Source organism: Labrus bergylta, chromosome 6 (assembly GCF_963930695.1).
Source record: "Labrus bergylta chromosome 6, fLabBer1.1, whole genome shotgun sequence".
In the NCBI taxonomy this organism is placed as follows: Eukaryota; Metazoa; Chordata; class Actinopteri; order Labriformes; family Labridae; genus Labrus; species Labrus bergylta.
In genome coordinates, this window is record NC_089200.1 from 19,166,514 (window position 1) to 19,187,101 (window position 20,588).

Genomic DNA, 20,588 nt, shown 5'->3' on the forward strand with positions numbered 1-20,588 from the left:
AGCCATCACTGTCTTCTTCACATTAAAACAGCCATACAGCTACAAGTAGAGGACCAGGAAGACCTGAACTGTGGTTCAGGGCCAGAGTTGAGTGTTACTGTACGAGGAGAAGAACAACTCTGACTGTGTTTGGTTTACAGGGTTAAAATAGAGAGAAGCCTCTGACTTTGACCTCTGACCATTTTATATCCTTAATATATTGAGAATATTATAAGAAACTGTTTGGTCTTCATTTTTTTATACAGCGAGCTTCTTCACACAGTACAGATGTATTAAGAGAACTGGGTATAAGTCGTACTGTCCTTCATCGACAGATCTGAGAGGCTGAACTGCGTCTCTCTCCTTTCCCTTTCTCGTCCCTCCTCTAACCATAGTTGGGTAAAAGTCTTGACTAAGGAATGGATGTGTCCACCTGTCGAGATCCATCTGAGCATGTTTTGACCTGATCTCTGTCAGTGGATCTTTACTGTCAAATGACCTTCTCCAGCATCTCTCTCTCTCTACCTCTAAATAAGCACCCTGCATCCTTATCGACACCTGCGTCTATGAGTGGGCTCAAATTACTGTCCTCTCTGGATTCAAATTGTTACCTATAAATGGGTGAACCTATATAAAAGCTACTCAGCAAACGGCAAATTTCTTCCATAACCCTTTAATACAATTATTATAGTTAGGGTTGTTTTACAGTTATTGGTTAGCTGTTATGAGAGGCTTTATGTGATCATTATATAATGTTTTATACTTTATAGCAGTAATTCACATATTAAAACAATGATGCCCACTCATAGCAGCTTTGTCTGACTGTCCACTTCCAGGCCACAACATATGCATAGCAGATCACTGTGCCTTTAACCAAGTTCTCCTGTCACACTTCATAACTTCAATATAACAAAATATTTTCCTCATCAATGTTCTCTGTAGGGTTATGACAAGTCAATTCCATTGTTGTATTCATTCAATGGAAATTGACTTGGTCTATAACCTTTCAAAATGAGGAGGAGAATTTGGGGAAATAAAAGGCTCAGTGGTTTGTGTTAGTGTTTGGTCTGTATTAGGAGCACTAAGAGTGCGTTTTCTAAATCTTCTAATCAGGTTCTAATATGCTCTCTCTCCCTCTCTCTGCTTTGTCAGGCTCTGGGGTGGACGATGCTGTTGGAGAGGTGTCTATTCATGTGGAGATTTTCACTCACCCCAACACTGGAGAGCACAAGGTCACAGTCAAAGGTAAAGGAAAAGCCTTTTTATTTCTGAAAATTGACCCATGGACCAGTAAGTATCAGAGATCATTTTGAGAAGGAGATATTAGTTCAACAGAGCAATCCCAACTGAAGGTCAGCTTAATTGTTTTTTTTTAAATATATCACACAACCTTAATAATTTTTACAGTATATGATTCGTTTCAGGGGGACAGTCCATAAAAGTGTAGTAGATGAAATCATGAATTAGTTGTACTCTAGTTGTAGAAGCATCATCACTATGTTTAAAATACAAAAAGCAGAAACACTAGAATGCATGTTTAATATTTGAACAAGGTGTGCTAACATTATGCTGTTAGGCTGTTTTGAACGTGCAAAACAATAAAACTATGACAAGGAAGGAAGTTCTTCAGTACTCTAAACAACAAGGGTCAGGTTTATTCAGCTGTAAGAATAAACCTGAGCCTCTGGTTCAACAAAGCAAAGACAATTCAAATATATAGAGATACGATCTAATAATTCTGTAATGAGCCAAGAGTCTTTAAGAACAGCTCAAGTCATATAACTCCAGCTTTTTAAAATGTTATTTGCATACAGAGAGAGCTGATGAATGTGCATTAACATATTGACTTATTGCTTTACCTCCATAAGGCTGCTTAAGAATAATAAATCCCTCCACTTTAACAACTATTTCAGATGAGCTATCCAAGAAATATGGTTTATTACAGAAGACGTAAGCAAAAGATTTAGAGATTTACACTTTTTTGTAAAAAAAAACATGTCAAAAGTCATAGGTGGACGTCAATACATAAAAACCATCTATCATATGCTCTGTTATAAAAGCCAGTGCCCTTCCTCTTTTCAACAGCCAAATACAATTTATAAATACAAGACTAGTAATGAAATCAATCAAAATTTTCCTTTTTCTCCATCCCAAGAAATTATTGCAGACAGAGCGCACATATTTTCTTGTATTGAATTTTCCCTTCTCTCACGATTTTTCTCACTTTTCGCAAATTTTTTCCACCGACTCTTTATCTGCCTCTCTCTCACCCACACCTTCCCACTCTCTTTCTCTCCGTGTCCTCTCACTCTCTCTCTTTCTCTCAGTGGTGGCTGCCAATGACCTGAGGTGGCAGACGCAGGGAATATTCCGGCCTTTTGTGGAGGTCTTTATCATCGGCCCTCACCTCAGTGACAAGAAGAGGAAGTATGCCACCAAGTCGAAGAACAACAGCTGGGCTCCCAAATATAATGAGACCTTCACTTTGTGAGTAATGAGGCCGATTATTTCTTGGACTTATTTTAACCTTTAAATTAAAAAAAACATGAATACATATTACTTGTGTACAGTTGAGTATCATCAGCATAAAAATGTTAATTGGCAAGATGATATAAATGATATCTCCAATAGGTAGTTTTTATGCTTCTAAACTTTTGAACCAACTGCCTCTAACTATCAAAATGACAAGCTCCCTCTGCATTTTAAATGGAAATCAAAGACTGAGCTCATTTTAAAGCCTTAGTTCAAGTGTTTGTCATGGATCTTTTTCCCTTCTCCGCTTCAGCACCCTGAGCAGCGAGGTGGGTCCTGAGTGCTATGAGCTGCAGGTGTGTGTGAAGGATTACTGCTTTGCCCGTGAAGACCGCACAGTGGGCATGTCTGTCCTGCAGCTCAAGGACCTAGCCTCCAAAGGAAGCGCCGCCTGCTGGCTGCCACTGGGTAAACGCATCAACATGGATGAGACGGGCCTCACAGTCCTGCGGATCCTCTCCCAACGCAACAATGACGACGTGGCCAAGGAGTTTGTCAAGCTCAAATCAGACCAGCGCTCTGCAGAGGAGGGACGCAGCTAAGTGACACAAACAATTAAAATCAACCCATCTGAAGCTCAAACAGATGTGGCCACCTTCTGCCATGGAGCTCCTCTGAGCCACTGCTAGCCACTGCCCTGATGATCCAGTGTTGTAAAAGCACAGATAAGACAACAGTAACACACATCCAGTGCTGTAAATACACTCATTTCAGTGGAAAGGGCAGAGTGCTAAAGAAGTCATCACTGATTTTATTTAAAAACAAATAGCACCCATGTCTTTATTGTTGCAGATATTATCAGCCATCCTTTTGATGCACAATACATAGATTTTAACCATAGAGTGTATATCCACTTTCCTCTACTCAAAGAGGTCAGTAACGCCATACAACCCATGCATGTATTCACACAAGTACGCCCTGATTGAAAAGTTAGGGTGAGAGATATCTTGTAGCCTTTAACATTTACCTTTCTGTCTCACTATTTATTTCCATTTTGCTTTCTCCCTTCTTTCCACTCTGGCCTGCACCCCCGTTCAGAGAAAGGCACCACAAGTGCCAACAGATAATCACTGAAATATGCCAAGACCAGCCCCAAGCACAACAGGACCAACTGTCCAACAGATCTATTGACGACAACAAAATGGCTGCGAGGCCTAAAACATTCCATATATAACGAAATGGGAACAAAGCAATATTTAGTTACAATAAATTATTTATTTACTGCTTTCTTCCTCTAAATTATTTTATATTGAAATGATTCTATATATCATTATATATAAATTATAAAAGATATACAGGTATGTAGTTATATACAGGATTAGACGATGGACGTGTGGTACTTGAAAGATTGTCTTTGTCTGTCTTTTGTCCGTCTACCCTGTAACAGAGCACACTGCCTGACACCCACAATGCCTTGTCTTGTCGAGCCTCGTACAGTTTGTCTGTCTCCTGTACAGACACTGTACAGAGAGATGAATCTGATGAAAAACACGCCCTGGAGCACTGTGGTTCACCAGACTTTTTATGTGTGTATATTTTGTGTTTATGTGTGAGTGTGTCTGTAAGATGTTCTAATGTTGACCTCATGTAGCCGCCCGTGTTGCCTGTTACCTGCAAATGTAATCACAGGAAGCCATCACAAGCAGAGCGCATCACACAGAGGGGGTAGTTCCCACTCAGATTAGATTTTTTTAGTATTTTCCAAGTGTCTTTCACTTTGGGGAGGGGGATTCTTTTAACTTGTGATGTTTATTTTGGTCTTCTTTTTCTAACTAAAACATTCCAATGCTACACAGCCGTTTGAAAATATATGAAGAGAAGAAAAACAGTTACTGCCAACCTTCTCCTCTAAAAAAATGTAGATAATTAACAAATCTGTATCAGGGGAGATGGAAAAAAAACACAACCTGCGTCCACGGGAGATGACTGATCACTAATGATCTACCACACATGATCTTTAATGAGCCACTGCAGGTGCTGAAACCCTGCTCTCTCTCACTGAGCAGTCAGACCTCTGCTAAAGGGCTGCAGATCCAGACCACAACAGGTCTGGATCTGACATTTCAAAGAGGGCCTGCAGTTTAGTCAAGATGTAGTGATTTAGAAGCACGGGGTCTTTAAAGCATCCCGAATAAAGTTGACACTCTGATTTTTATTTTATTCTTTAGTATGACATGACAGGTGTTACACAACAAGGCTTCATCCTAGAGTAAGATGTAGTCACTACATTGTAATAAAAAAAAGTTCAATTGACTTTCCAGCATGTCTTTCAATTCAACTTTTTTTTTTTTTACACCTTTTCTTTGAAACAAATATTGATTTATTTTTCTTCTGCAAAGAAAAAAAACTCCATGATGTCAAAGATCACAGACTTCAAACATTAATGAGACTCCAGATAAAAAAAAAATATCAGGGTATTTTTTCTTCTATTCCTGCCTCTGTTTTAAGTCTTCACTGATGAGGACCGTCACCCTTAAAGCACTTGATCAACTTTTAACTGAACAGGCCCCATCTATTGAACAAGGTGTAACTGAACTCTATGCATCTAATCTAACAAATAAAAAAAATCTATGTGGATGAGTCATTTTTGAAGCAGTCTCATAATGTTTACATTGTGAATTCTTCTTCTTATATCAGCACAAGTCTTTGTCTGATATTTTGTAAATGCTGTCTCTATTTTAATGGGCAAAATATAACAGCTGTTGTTGAGACTGAAGTTCGTTTGTACAGCTTTTCAGTGCGGAGGAGCATAACGTGGAGGGTAGTGATCGATTGTTGATGTTTTTGGGCGTTGTAAATAGCTCGGATGTAACAAACATGTCAGACTATCTGAAGTGAAGTTTGCTGCTCTTTTGTAGACTTGAATTTTGCTCTGGGTGATTGGGCAGTTAGGGATTGTGTGTGAGCGTGCATGTGTGTGTGTGTGTGCGTGTGTGCGTGTGTGCGTGTGTGCGTGTGTGCGTGTGTGCGTGTGTGTGTGTGTGTGTGTGCCCACTGTGGATATGTAGCTATTATTGGAAGAGATATGAAGGCCATGTACACACTAGAGATTAATAACAAGCAATTTGCACTCAGATTTGCAATCTCATTATTTAACAGGCTTGATTAAAAGCCCAATAAATACAGGCTTTGCTTCTGATTTCAACACTGGCATTATATACCTTCTTAAAGACTATACAAAGGAAAAGTACCACTTTAAAAGAGCTAAATTTAACATGTCACTCTATTGTGTGTACAAGGTCTTTTATTCAAGGGGACATCTGCACAGTCTTTTAACACTTTCAAATAACAGGTACACAACTGTCACATAGCTGGAAATGCCAAGAAAAAGATCTTTCTTTATTGCTGTTGACAATGATACTTTAGTGGAGGGATTTCCTCCTCCTTCAGAGGCTCAGTTTGCGTGTTGGTTGTGTTAGACAGGCATGTTGAATGCACACAGGCGTTAAGAATGAGGATAAATGTAGAAGCACAATGAAAAGCACACAGACACGAAGCGGACAGACATGCATGATCCATTCTGTCTAGCTGACCAGGTCTGACTCAGACACGCCTGCACAGCGACACCCGTTCTGTTCTCCAGAAAAGGTGCATGAGAGGAGCGATTAAAAAAAAAAGAAAAAAAGAGAAGAAAAAAATGTATTGTGCCAGCACGCATAATTATTTAATGTAAACTGCCAATTGTTGTCTCCTTTTATTTTGATATTACATTATTGTTTTCTATTTTTCAAATGTTTGTGAATATATAAATATGTATGACTTATGATGTGTAGTGGTACAAAGTACTCGCATGAGAATTTTTTTATACAGGAGATGTTTCTAATTTTTGAGTTTTTTTTTTATTCTGGTTGTTCTTATTGGAGGTCGAGGTTACTGGGACTGCAGTCTCATTGTGTTTCTGCTTCCAATAAAATATGTTTAAAAAAAACAAAAACAAGCCTAAGGTGTTTTCTTGTTTGTCAAACTGCATTTAGGTATAGCTGCTATTGTGCCATCCCTAACTCAAATGTATTTGAATATGTACTTCCTTTTATTTTAAAGAAAAAAACTTCAACGTTTAAAATTTTCAGTATATCTTCACAAATATTTAAATGTAAAAATTATTTAAAAAAAAAAAAACCTTGACAACAAACGTTACTCATAAGGACTGAAGGAAGTGGTATCAGAGAGATAAGGATTAATTCAATCTGGAGTTATTTATAATATAAAATGTAATATATTTTCTCCAAAGAGACCCGGCTTAGTAGGCTGGACATGCTGTTCTTCAGGCTCTGCGTAGAAAAGATATCTTGAGGGAGTCTGGGATGACTAACTGCTCAGAATGGAGGGCGGGGGGAGGCGAGTAGGGAAATGTGACAGGAAACACTCGCCTAACATCCATCAGGAGCTGTGGCGGCTGACCGTCAGAGCGGTCTTTAAGGAGGCCCTGTAAGAGCAAAGAAAAGAGACTTTAACATAAGACTGATCTGTAAACTAATAAACACATAAACCCAGTGAGCTGTGGACAATACCTGGACAGTGCGGATGAAATTAAGTGTGACTCTTTCATCAAGGTCACTGTGGGGGGTGTAGAGGGTCAGAATCTTCACAATCTGTGGATGAATCAGCAGCCAGTTAAATACAATTTAAATACAATTTAAATACTCTTCACAAAAATGATTAAGATAGGTAGAGAGCCACCTTCTGACTGGATAGAGCAGTGCAGGTCTGTACAATGGCCTTTGCATCCACCTCGGTCTTTTTCCCGGCCTGCAACAGCTGAACGGCCTGGATGAGGGGCTCCAGCGTGGCAACAGCACCCCCTGCCTGCAGACCACGGCTCCGTAGCCATTCCTCCAGCAGGCTCACATTGTAGCTTAGTGACAAGAGAGGACCATAAAAATGATCTGTTTATATATACATGTTGAAATAAAAGAGGTGAACACATTAATATAAACACAGGTCGAGTCTATCACAACAAATTAATCAGATTTGTAATAAAATCAAAAAAGAAACTGACACAATGATAAATGATCAAAGGTGAAGGGGTAGGATAAAATAAGTTTACACTGCTTCCCACTCCTTTTCGGACATGTAAATTGAAGTAACTAGTGTTTGAAATGTTTTTCATTGTTTGTACATTTCCTTTTCTTTTTCTCTTATTTACATGTTGGAAATAAAACTTCAATCAACCAAAACATGACTCTATATGTAAGAACAATCAATGATGATACGTCTTCAAGTTTCATTCATGGCCATGTAAAGGCTTTTAAGAGGTGCTGTAACATTCTGACGTCAGGTTGTGCATCTTATATTTGAGCCTTTTAGAGATTTGATCATATAACAATTCACTGCATTGACATAAAATGGAACAACTTCAATCAAACACAAATGATTAAATTAAATTAATTCAAAATAATTTAATCTAAAATACAAAAGGTAAATCAATTAAATCAAAATAAGCCGCAACTCAAACTGGGATCTTTCTACGTGCTATAGAAAATGTAGGATCTATAATTTATATAGAGCATTATATATTTTTTTGTTTCATATATACCGAATTTGCATGCCACGACTCCAGCAACACATGTCCTTCCTGAGTAGCAGGCTGTTGAGTGCCGAGGCTGAGATGAGGTAGGTGAGCTGGTGAAAGGCCTGCTCCATCTGAGTCAGGGGCAGAGCCTGATGGGTCAGAGCTGTGTGAAGGGCACCCAGCTCCCGCAGCACCGACGCCATAGTTGGAACATCGCCTCCTACAGGCCTCGGGTCTGATCCTGCTCGCTTTCTGGACGTCACCAACTTTACAGCTGAGGCCGACAAACCGGGGATGGTCTCGCTCTCCAACATAGCAGGGACTGAGGGAGAGAGGGAGAGAGGGAGAGAGGTAGAAAGAAGCTAGATATGGAGAGCAGTGGAGGGGAGAACATTTATATCATTTAGCAGTGGTACCTATGATGTTCTGTAGACGTTTCTCAGTGATGGAGAGGAGCTGTTGATACGCCTGGATGCAGAGGTCACTCAGAGCGCGGATCAAGTCAGAAAGATCCGTATTCAATGGAACCAGATCATCTGAGTGGAGGGTCTGACAAGTACTCAAGCCGGTCAGTCATTAATAAAGTGACAACAACTACCACAACTATGAATATACAGCACTAAGATTGTTGTTTTTCACAATGCTTTAAGTCATAAATATGATCTCAGTCAATAAAATGAAAATAAAAATCATACCTGTTTTGGGGAGTGCTGGGTCAACAGGTCATGCAACAGACAAGCGTTTTTCAACCACAAAGCTGACATGTCAACATCATTACTGTGTTTCTGCAGGGAAAGATATGATATCAAATGTCAGACCTTGTATATGAAATTATATTTAAAATATATTTGAAAAAAATGCTGCTGTTTGTTTTAATGATGTAAAAAATATATGGGCTTTATTGTCATTTAGTTGGTTCCTTAGGGGCGGGACACACAAAAAGGACAAGACAATCACATGAAAGTGTTTCAAAGTCAAATGTTTATGACTCTCTGTAAGTGGCACCCTAACTGACATGAGGTGTGCTACCTTAACGCATTCAACCTCGGCCATATGGTGCAGTGCTGAGATTGAGAACTCAGGTTACCTTCAGAGCTGCCTTCATAGCAGTGACAGCAGCGCTGCACAGCGAGCGAGCCTGAGTCTGGTCTCCACTGCAGTCGGCATGACGAACACACAGGAAGAGCACTCTGGCAGGAAGGCCAGGAGGCAGAGACAGGGCGCTGTCAACACGGATGTCTGGACAACAGTGAGAGAGAACAGCAGTGGCAGAATGAACACGGTCATGTTCGTCAGCTTTAAGAGGTAGGTGCAGTAAAAGTTCATTCATGTGAGTCGTACTTTTAGAGACAAGGTTACAAAACTGTGAGACCACATTAGTAGTCCAGTGAACACTGTTCAGAGTGAGCAAGGGAAAACACAGACCTTATGATCAAGTCCCCCCCATTTATAAACAGATACTCACACCTAAAATACATTTATTTTAATTAATCCACAACACTGGGATTTGACAAAACTTTCTTTTAAAAGATAATACCTTTAGCTTAAGGCATGTTAAATCCTTTTTTACACTTTTTTTATTTTATAAACCAGAAATTATAAGCAGCTTAATTGATAATAACTAAATATAAGTTGGAGACCTGGAGAAGTTTCACATATAAGGCAGTTTCAAAATGTTCAACAGCTTGTTCTAAAAATTAACTACAAAATGGAAACGTGTGAAGATTTAGCATCATAAATACTTAAATTTGGTGAACTACTGCTACATTACTTATTATGCTACCTAACAGCAAAACAAAGTTTAACTAATGACAAAAATAATAATAAAAGACCAATTATTATATTGTATTCTATGTATGAATTCCTATTTTCTATACTACATTCTGACAGTTAGTTCTTGACTGTCAGGAAATTTCAAAGGAAAGCATACATTCAATACATAGAGTGCTGTATATACAATTCTGTCAAGAGTTGATTCTACTGATGAAACGTATATATATACATATATATATATATATATATGTATATATATATATTCAAATACCCCAGGGATAAATAAAGATTCACATGAAGGTGAGTACACAGTGGACTGGTATCTGTCTCACCTGTGATAAGGTGTTTGATGAGCTTGTTTTCATCTTTCTTTCTACACTCCAACAAACCAGTGACTGATGCTGGCTTTGGTCGAGATGGAGAGGGAGAGGGAGAGGCTTCCAAAGTTAAAGACGACGGGAGAACTAGGAACAGAAAACATCATGACACAAATACATGAGAAGGCAGTATCAGCTAAAAAAAACATAGTATGGAAGATATATTAACTGGAATGTTGATGCACTAAATCTTCCTCACCATGTTCAAACATAAACCTGGTGAGTTATAAAAAAGATAAGGGATTTGTGTGTTTTTAATACTAACTATCAAAAGGAAGATGTTTCTGTAATCTTAAGTGTTTTGTTTTTTTCCAATTAATTTTCCTTCTAAAAGCAATATACATTTCTGATCCATATAACGCTACACTGATGTAGAGTGAGACAGTCATATTTCATCAATGCCATCTCTTAAATGATCAAGAAAAGCAGTGAGCACAGCCAAACACTTTCTTCAAAAAGTCCTTGGCAAAACATCAAATTGCCAAATAAAGACTGAGAAGACTTTCAAATGACAGCCTCACATGGAGGAAGGTTCTGTTTGGTCATTTAATATGTTATCTTGAGTGATCGTACCTTGTGCCAGGAGTCTTGTGAGTGAGGTTGTGTTTTTCAGCTCCTTCAACTCTCTCCTCAATCTGACACACTCTTGTTCTCTGGCCTCAAGTAGTTCCTGCACATCCTTCAGACACAAAGACACTTACATGCTGGATTTCTGGCTTATAGATGATGCACACAACAATACTGACTCATTGTAGAAAGGCTCCATCTTTTAAGTTTTTAGTTCACAGAAGCCTTAGTCGAGCTGTTTTTTATTTTATGACTGTAGGTAGTATGTTTAAGACAAGTGCTGAATGAGGAAGTAAGTGGTAGGATGAGAGTAATGAAGTATATTTAGGGCAAGGGGGGAAAAGACCATTCTGACTCATCTAGAATCTTTTGATTATAACATACTTTTTCAACAGTTTCCTTCCAGCACCCAAGATATGTACAGTATTTAGAAGTACCTGTCTTTCTGCAGTGGAGGAAGAACCAGAGATCGCCTGACCGAGCTGGAACCTCAGAGCCTCCAGATCCCCCTCCCACTGACTGTACTGACCACGCAGCTGGCTCTCCAGAAACCTAATACAGACGAGGGGACAGAAGGGACAAGGACACCAAGTGCATCCATCAAGCAGAATTGTAAGCAAAACTGTGAAGATGAGGCAGACTGATATTCTAAAAGGAATATATCATTGACAGACTGACTTGTTGGCCACTCGTACTGCATCGTAAGCATGAGCCAGGTCCTCCGCCTTCATCTTCACTGCTGGGTCTTTGGCTACATCCATCCTCTCCATCAGCTGGTCCTGTCCATGCAAAACAGGAACACAGTGTGACATTTTCTTATCCTATCAACTAGGTCATGCTGGAAGTTGGAAGAGTGCCCAAAAACATAATTAACAAACAAAAGAAAATGTGGACTACTTTTAAAACAGTCTCTCACCATTGGCGTTTCAGAGCTCCACATTGAGAATTTCTTATCCAAGGAGGGAGACGTCACGCTGACCCTGCGGACCGTCTCTGGAGAAGAGAAAGCAGATGGGAAGGGTGACAGGGAGAGTGGGGTGAGAGACTGGGGGGAAAGCGGGATGGGGGAGGGAGAGAGAGGCTCCAGGCTAAGACTTTGGGTGGAGTCTGTCCTTCTGTGGCCTTTGGTGCGCTGTGGAGAAAAGACAAAAAAAAACACACTCTCATCTACCAAGATGGTCTTTATAAGTGAAACTTAAGTGGAAGTATAAGAGTGTGTGAGTGTGTCTATGAACCTCAGTGAGCAGACTCATTTCCCTGAGGTTGTCATATCTCTGCTCCAGTCGGGTGAACTCTCTAAGGAGACCTTGATACTTTCTCCTCTCCTCATCCAGCTCTGCCCTCAGAGCAGCACTTGCCTTGGCCATGGTCTCCTGCGCACACTCTGCACTCATGTAAGAAAAAGAAAGAATACAGAGAGGAAGAGAACATTGCAAATGTAGTTGTGAACTGCAAAATGCACGATGCTATTACTGTAGGTGAGAATCTACCTTCTTGTGCTTTTTCTTGTTCAAGCAAGCGAGCTGAGAGATCCTCTCTCTCTTTGTAGAAACTGTCTTTTTCTTTCTGCAGCACTTGCAGCTCCTTAAAACACAAGACAGAAGTAATTTGAGCAATAAAAGTCCTGAAAATCCAAATGAAAAACTTTTTATTTATTATACAACTAGTATTCCTTTCTCCTGAGAACAACACCATCAGCAACATAGTTTGATAGGCTACGTCATGTTATTCTGTGGGATGAAAGACCTACTTGTCTGAGCTGAAGGATCTCCTGAGCAGCCTTCTCCTCTGATCTCCTCCTTTCCTCCAGCTCCTTCTCGCTGATAACGGGGCTGGGCTGCACCTTTTCCTGTCTCTGGCTCTCCAGCTTCTGTATTGTGACCCTCAAAGCCTCCAGCTCATGACCGCTGGCCTCTCGCTCTGTGTGCAGCGTCTCTCTCAAAGCTGCACTCTCCCTTGCCTGGACACAAGCAAACACAACTTTATCATTAGAAAAGAAAAGATCATCATCAAAATATATTTTACATCCTCGAAGGATCAAAGGATCCGACCCTCCTCACCCACCTCATGGTCTGCTTTCAGTTGCAGCTGCATCAGTTTGACCTCCATGCCTTTATTGAGCTCTCTGTATCTCTCCACTGAGCGAGCCTCTGTCTTAAGCTTCAGCAGTTCTCTCCGGGCCGCTCGGCGTCGCACACAGCACTGCGTGAACAAAACTGCTGCATGTATTCGCCTGTACGCCCTCCTCGCAAGCCAGCCACGCACACTCGCCTGGAGCAAAACGGTGGCCCTCTCCACCAGCAGCTAAGTAATTGGAACATGGACAAAAAAAATGTTTTAAAAGGGCAAGAAGAGTTTGCTCAATCGTGTGGTTAAGTCTGGAATTAGATGCCGACCTGTCTAAATCTGCGCCGAGTCAGCGTGCCCCTGGTGAAGGCCTGGATGGTGATGGTGGCCTGTCGGATCATGAGGAACAACTGTCTGACCACGACCATGCGGTAAGTCTTCTGGATGACTAAAGCAGCCTTGCTGTAGCGCAGAGTCAGGGCCAGTCTGCAGAAATTGAATGGTACATTTTCTCTGTAAATTGTAAGTTTTGGAATATCCCACCCCACTTTTTTCTTTCCGTGAAATTAATGTGCAGTGAATATGCAGTTTTGCTCAAAAATATAAAATCATCATCAATTTTTTTTAAATTATTTTTCATTTATGAAGGTGACTTTAAATCCTTTTAATCCTAGTTTCCTGCTATAACTTAACATCTGGGAGACGATGAAACAATTATATTAGCCCATCACAAAAACAACAAAAAATACAGTATTAATATGTATAAATAGATTGTCTTCTCACTGTCTGGCCAGGGCTCCTCTGCAGTATCTCTGTATAGTGACAGTTGCCCAGCAGATCCTGGTGTATCGAATCTTTGCCAGCCATCCTCTGACCCGACTCTGGATGATCACAGCAGCAAGACGCAGCCTCTCAGCTCTCAGCCTCTCCAGCAGAGCCACCTGTCCGGCCCGGAAAAACACTTTCGTTTTTCCAAAGCAGTATTGGTCATTGTCTGGGATGAGCTCAGGTAGAGCCTGTCTGCACGCGGCTTGGGCTTGATCTGGGCTCTGAGGACCTGGGAGAAGAAGACGGTACCTACTGAAGAACTCCTCATAAGTCCACCTGAGAAAAAAAAAACCCATTGGAACCAAAATCTTAGAGAAATCAGCTTGTCTTGGCCTTTTCTATTTCTATTGATTCCACGTTGTTGCATGTAATCCAATTTTGACATCTAAGTGATGACAGGAGACTTTATGCATTAGCGTGGGCGTAAAAAAAATCGACATTACTCCTTTCCCAACATCCACGTTTGTTAATTTTCCTCCTTTATAGGATCATGGTTTGACTTTCAAAAACTGGATACTTAAAAACCTGTTTACAAAGTAGATGAATAGAGACCACAAACATTTTTGTGGATTCACTTCTCTTTAATCCATTTCATGTTGCTACAAACTGAAATGTCATTTTGTTATATATTAAATAGTTAGATACAGTTACAAAAATACGGGTGTATTCCTTTAAGATTTGGGTGGAAAGGTCTACCTAGTTCATGTGTCCTTTTACTGAAATCTGACTTTAGCCACATGACATGTTCTCTTGTTGGCCGTATGAAGACTTTGCAGAAATTAAGAATAATAAAAGCACCTGGATGGATAACCTGCAGCACTGATGCGAATTGTCTCCAGCACCCCACAGGCTCTCAGCTGCTGGACCGTCCTCCTTGGGTCAAACCTAATAAAGCAAGACTGTTATATTGCTTGGTGCAAACAATAACAACAAAAAACACTAAATCAAATGTTAGAACATGACCATACATACATAAAAGGTTCCTTGAGGTCGTTTGGTTTAATACAGCGGACGTAGTGAGGAGTGGTGTTGTTCAGAGTCTCCATTAACATCTGAAGGGACTGACGGAACTGACAGGCACCAATACAAAGCAAAGTGAGACAAAACACAGACTCTCTGCTCAATGACGAAAACAAATGACGCAATAAAAAACAGCTCACCTGGAAGCCCACTGTGAGTTTGTGCTCCCTCGTGGCTCTTTTCCCTGAGCGAACACTTCCATTAGCCACAGACGGCACGTTTCCATGCTGCTGGAACAACTCAGCCACCAGCTCCGACTGACGCACACACATGGAAACACACATGCAAGTGAGTTAACCTTCTGTCACATAGAAATGGAAAGATTCAATACTTTTAACAAGTTACACATGCCTACCTGACTTGCTTTGAGAATGTTAATGAGCTCCTCAAACACTGTGTCTCGGTTCTTGTCCAAAAAGCCGTCACACTCATATTGCACCTGTTGAAGAATGAAAAAAAAAAGGATAAATATTAAGACTCTAAAGTGTTGAATTCTGTTAGCAGAAACATTCACACTTCAAAAGAAATCTTTTCAGATGTTGAGTACAGAAAACTTGTACTACAGTTTATCTTGTGGACTTACAGTGTCAGCGAAGTGCAGAACAATGAAGGCGCTGTTGGACATGCGAGGTTTTCTGAAGTGAGGGTGGGGCTTGCTGGTCAGGTGTTGATCATACAGCTTCCTCACCCAGCTCTCATCTGAACCTTTGGGCATCTAAACATAAACACAGATAATGATGCAAGAGTAAGTCAGCATAACAGTTTAAACTGTGAGAAAATAACTGATCGGGTGCCCACAACAGCTGATTTAACATGAACATGAGAAGCTAAAAGCAGTATATGTGTTTGCCTGAGAGAAAGACAAGGAGATATATCAACAGACAGAGGGGGAAAAACAAATAATGATCAAACAGAATAATAGGGTGGGAGGGGACAAAATGACCGACCCTGCACTCCTCATCTAACAGATCAAACAGGCCCAGTTGTCCCTCTATGAGGTTGATGCACTGCTGGTTGTCACTGAACTCAATCCTGCTCCACGCCAGCTCCTCACGGACATACTCCTCCTGCTCCAAGTGGAAGACATGCTGCAAGAAAACCCAAAAGTAGAAACGTTAAACGTAAAGACCGATTCAAAATGAAGACGATCACATGACTTGAAGCAGAAGGCTCAAAGAAGGCATACAGATGTGTTCTCTGTATTCTGAGGTTTAAAACCTGCATGAAAAGATTCTAGTTTTCCTCATATTAGAGAGACATGGAAGCGCTTTATATGTGTTTATTGGTTGTAGGTTTTGACTGGGGCCCTCTGTGGCATTCTGTCATGAGAATAGATCAATCATTTCATGCAGAGCACAAGACCCGCCCCAAGTAATAACAGTTCTAACAGTCGCTTATCAAAACGGTAGTTATGGGGACTTTTCTCCAGTGTCCAGAGTAGAATTATACGTGTCATTTGGTTCATTTGGTGCGAGTCCTTGATGATTTATTACATCTGCTGATGATGACTCTTCCTATCCTGCAAACCAAGTTCTGCCTGACATCCTAACAGAGACAGTTGCATTGTGTCCTTTACCAGTTACCTAAAAAAACATAACCATACTGTAAAACTGCTTGCTTTAAAATGCAAATTAACATGCCAAACAGGAAATTAGATGGACTAAAAGACATCAAAAAAAGAGAGAAACTAATTATGTTGCTTTATTATTTATATTGACCTTAAATTGAACTTATTTGGAACTTAGTGATGATACACTGGAAGGCAAAAAGGACTGATTTCTGGGGTTTAATAAAAACTTGGCAACTGGTTTGTGCAAAAACAATAAGAGAACAATAAGTGTAGACACAAACTAGAGAGTCTACTTTTCACACGACTTACCCTGTTGAATTGCTGTTGCAGCTTTTCATTTGCATAATTTATACAAAACTGCTCAAAACTGTTCCGGTCAAAAGTCTCAAACCTAAATAGAGAGAAGACCTGTCAGTCCCACTTTGTAACAACACACTTCAGATCATTAGATGATTCTTCCAATGTGAATTAGCAGAGCTCATCACTCACCCATAGATGTCCAGCACCCCTATGAAGGACTTGGTCTTTCCCCTCTGGGTGCATAGAGCAGAATTGAGCCTCTGGACGGTCCATGTAAATAGCTGGCCATAGATGTGTTTGGCCAGTGCGTCTCTGGCCTCCAGAGCCTGCTGACCGGTCATGGGTTTGACCAGCATCTCCCCCCCTACAGCCAGTCTGCGGTGACACAGCCAGTGGGCCATCTGAGGTCCCTCCACTCCCAACAGCTTGGAGAAGACAGCCAGAGAGCGGTCGTCTGCCTAAGGAAAAAAAGGACGTGTGTATACCAGCAACGGATAGACAAAAAAAAACATTTGAAATGACAAAGAATACGTGTTTAGTCACATCAATGTAACTCCGCTCAGCACTTCTCCCACTGGCTTGGATGTTGACATTTCCCAGGTGAAGGACAGCTGACAGGATCCTGAAAAGCTCCATCTGTTGGTCAGGCTGCACACCTGCAATTTACAAACATACCCCAGTGTTTTTTGACGAATCGCCATAGGCATGGACATCATTCATTGAAACAAAAAATCCTCCCTCTGCATCAAACATCAGAGATTTTGCATTGAATGCCTGTGTTTATTTCCGAATGTAATACTGTACCCAGAATGGTGAAAGCATTTCTGGTGCGCTCCAGGTCGGACAAATCATCAGTCCCAGGGATTTGCATCTCTCCTCCCTGACTGGTGTAACGAAAACGCTCCGGCCCATCTGACAAAATAAAAACAACCAAGTCAGTCTGAATGCAACATGGACTTCATGAGAATCAATGTTTTAAAGACCAAGTCAACTGAAAAGTGTGATAATAAGCCTCACCTAGTTTAAGGGATCTCATTTCAGGCAGCTCTCTGGAGGCACACAGCTGGTAAAAGATGTGGTAGTTTCTCTCTGCAGAGGCCTGACATGCACAAAAAAATATCACAGAAAAATCCACTAATTGAATATTGTTTTATGCCAAAATGCACACAATCTCTCTGACTTACTTGGAAAACAACCCTGGACTTCTCCAGAAGATAGGTCCTCATGTTTGCAGCAATAATGTCCCCTTTTCTGGCGAAGCCAATCTCGATGTATTTCCCAAAGCGACTGCTGTTGTCATTTCGAGTGGTTTTAGCATTCCCTATAGACTGTAAAAAAACAGTATTATAAAAATTATTTTGTTTTTAATAAAAACACATAAAAACTGATCAGAAAATCTATATTCCTTACAAAACAAATCTGTTCAATTATCTATCACCTCCATTATTGGGTTTGAGGCCAGAACCCTCTCCTCCACACTCGTCTGCTGTGATGCTCCTCCAACCACGGCAAAGTATCTCATGGTGAATTTGGCTGAGACTGTTTTCCCAGAGCCAGACTCTCCACTGATGATGATAGACTGGTTTTTCTCCTCCCTATACACACAGAGAACATTGGGTTATAATCCAGTATACATAACATTAAACAAAGCATTAGCAAGAACAGCAAATGAAACGCAAAAGAGAAGCTGTTGGACATTTCCTTGTATACAGTTTAAGTACTGACCGGGTCATGGTGCGATATGCTTCCTCAGCCACAGAAAAGATGTGAGGTTCCATGTCACCCATGTCCTGACCACTGTAAGCATCGATCACCTCCTCTCCATATATGGAGAGCTGGTCATAGGGATTTATAGCCACTAACACAATCCCTGTAGAGACAAGGAGAGGAAGGGACATCAGCAGGAAGTGTCGACATTGTTAGCACCTCCAGAAATAAATATTTTTTCAATGGCTAACTACAATCTGCCTGTTTATAAAATGTACCCAAAATATATTTTTTTCTAATGTTTTGAATAATACAAGTAGTTTTAGTTGGTCACACTGCAGTAAGCAGTTAGAGGTCAGAACATGTCAATTGATATTACAGGGAGTAAAAGCAATAAAAAATAACACATTTTCAGAGATTGAAGACTAAGAGCCAGCAGTTCAGCAAACAAAATGACAAAGTAAATTTGAGTAAAGCCATCTTTAACCAGAATGACGTCATCTTAAGAACACAAAATATGAAAAAGCAACTTAAGTAAGGGGAAGTTGCCTCTCTTGCTCAACCTTTGCCCTGTCATAATAAAGTTGAAATGATGAGCTGTAATCATGCAGACAGAAGCTGCCTGTTTCTGGCTATTTGCCAGCACAAACCTTAACAACTGTCAGTAACTGTTGTTGTCTCACATTCAGGTGGCCGTCGTTTCTGTCATAAGCTGTATAGCTAGTTTGCTTTTGTTTGTTCAGTGCTCACCACAGTACGTGTAGATGCTGCTGTAGTCCAGGAATCGAACCCGCAGGTTGTGCAGGACAGCAGGTTCATGAAGGAAGCTGAGAGCTGTGAGATCATTTTCCCCCTCCAGGATGGCCGGGTTCCCCAGAGGCGGAAGATCTGAGATGGACCCCACTGGGTACTGGACCTCCTACCAACAGAGAAAGAGGAAAGGAGTTATTGTGGTATGCAATGTATTATGGTCTCCACTATCATGGCAGTAGCACAGTCCATAGGAAATAGGGTCTCCAATTCAAGTCCTATCACTGAGCAAATGTGGAATTGGAACTGGTAGCTGGAGAGGAGCTGGTTTACTTCCTGAGCACTGCCGAGGTGCCCTTGAGCAACTCACTGAACGCCCTATTGCTCAAGGGCACCCGTTCCTGTGCACTCACTCACTCTTACATCTCTCCATAAAATGTATTTCTGTGGGACCTGTCTGTTCTTGTGTTATTTCACATTAACAAACTGCAAAGTTGAAGTTCCCCTTAGCCTTAGGCATTAACAACATATATGATTTTAATACATTTTTATAAAATCTGCAATGTCCCACCTGTCCATCAGACAGCTGCAGCTGTAGATGTTTCTCTCCAGGACTGTAGTCCTGAAGGAGCAGGGCTGACACCCAGACTGCATCTGGTTCAGGAATCCAGACATTGGCTCCCTAACAAAAGAAATAGATCATTTGAGGTACATGTGAAACTGTAACAAACATCATATTGATTAATCGATCTACAGATATACATGAACACACTCTGCATGGACTGAATGCATTTGCAGCACAGGAAAGAAGAGATGTTCATTGCATGATTCATTTTCGTTTCCGACACAGTTCAAGAACATAAAAACACATCCTGGCCTCACCCAAGAAAGACGTTTTTCAGTCATCAGCATAAAAGCCTCTTAAACTGTGTTAAAAATTAACACTGGTCATCCTCTTCTGGATTAGTCATTTTGAGTTCTAACTAAACTAATTCCTTTATGAATGTGTTATTTTACCAATGCATTCTATCCACACTCTACCAAAGCTTTAATTGGACTGAAATAAGAATTAAAATCACACATATACTTTCTGCAGGTTGTTTCATATCAAACCTCCTATCCTCTGTTTGGATCAAGATCACACAAAAATGAGGACTTGTAATCTTCAGGGCATTACGAGTTATTGTGAAAACTCACATAACTCTAAAAGGATGACAAATACATATCACACCGGTCGTTTAATTAGAATACTGTTTATCTCTTTTCTAATGTCTTACATTGAGGTAATTACAGTTCTTTTAAGGATAACTAGTACAGCAGGTCTTAAAACCTTTATGTACGTCCATACGGTACATCTGAGTAATCAATGGCACATCACTTAAAAATAAATAATCTTACCTTGCTGTATAGCTCCAGTGAAGCCATCTATTTCAACTATTTTAAAGTATGCAGGGGAACATCACTGAAGAAAAACAATGGGAGGTAATATCTACATGTCACTGTGTACGAACAGCCTGTCCTCCACACTTTCATAGAAGAGCCACTTTGTGTCCTCTGGTGACAGTCCTTTGTACTTTGTCCGGGCTCTCACAGGAGCAAGATGACT

At 40.6% G+C, this 20,588-nt stretch overlaps 2 protein-coding genes across 2 annotated transcripts in view; one reads left to right on the forward strand and one right to left on the reverse strand.

The window, feature by feature from the left end:
• unc13a (unc-13 homolog A (C. elegans)) overlaps positions 1-6,149 on the forward strand; it is a 44,216-nt gene extending 38,067 nt beyond the window's left edge. Inside the window, exons 41-43 of the mRNA XM_065955932.1 lie at positions 1,132-1,224; positions 2,307-2,466; positions 2,765-6,149. Coding sequence (XP_065812004.1) covers positions 1,132-1,224; positions 2,307-2,466; positions 2,765-3,053 — 542 coding nt within the window. The 3' untranslated portion in view covers positions 3,054-6,149. The remainder of the gene's footprint in view (positions 1-1,131; positions 1,225-2,306; positions 2,467-2,764) is intronic.
• si:dkey-110c1.10 (unconventional myosin-Va) lies at positions 5,820-20,560 on the reverse strand. The gene is made up of 35 exons (XM_065955921.1): positions 20,381-20,560; positions 19,554-19,664; positions 18,983-19,151; positions 18,251-18,395; positions 17,964-18,120; positions 17,710-17,853; positions 17,543-17,624; positions 17,330-17,437; positions 17,069-17,181; positions 16,715-16,983; positions 16,535-16,616; positions 15,603-15,743; positions 15,239-15,370; positions 15,011-15,094; positions 14,796-14,912; positions 14,608-14,705; positions 14,434-14,520; positions 13,591-13,911; positions 13,137-13,293; positions 12,805-13,044; positions 12,491-12,700; positions 12,231-12,324; positions 11,976-12,124; positions 11,657-11,872; positions 11,419-11,519; positions 11,178-11,292; positions 10,747-10,852; positions 10,129-10,260; positions 9,111-9,262; positions 8,719-8,808; positions 8,440-8,572; positions 8,048-8,345; positions 7,192-7,366; positions 7,023-7,103; positions 5,820-6,937 (listed from the first exon to the last, which is right to left on the reverse strand). The coding sequence occupies exons 1-35, from the start codon at positions 20,405-20,407 to the stop codon at positions 6,776-6,778; spliced, it is 4,998 nt and encodes a 1,665-aa protein (XP_065811993.1). The 5' UTR covers positions 20,408-20,560; the 3' UTR covers positions 5,820-6,775.
• Positions 20,561-20,588: the final 28 nt, after the last annotated feature.

Bases quoted from the DNA above. Each gene is read 5' to 3' on its own strand.
- si:dkey-110c1.10 (XM_065955921.1), bottom strand. From the start codon at position 20,407: ATGGCTTCACTGGAGCTATACAGCAAG. The intron at 16,617-16,714 runs GTGAGTGATGAG...CTCTCTATTTAG, and splicing joins GGGGTGCTGGACATCTATGG to GTTTGAGACTTTTGACCGGA. The intron at 7,367-8,047 runs GTATATATGAAA...CTTGTCACTAAG, and splicing joins AGTCGTGGCATGCAAATTCG to CTACAATGTGAGCCTGCTGG.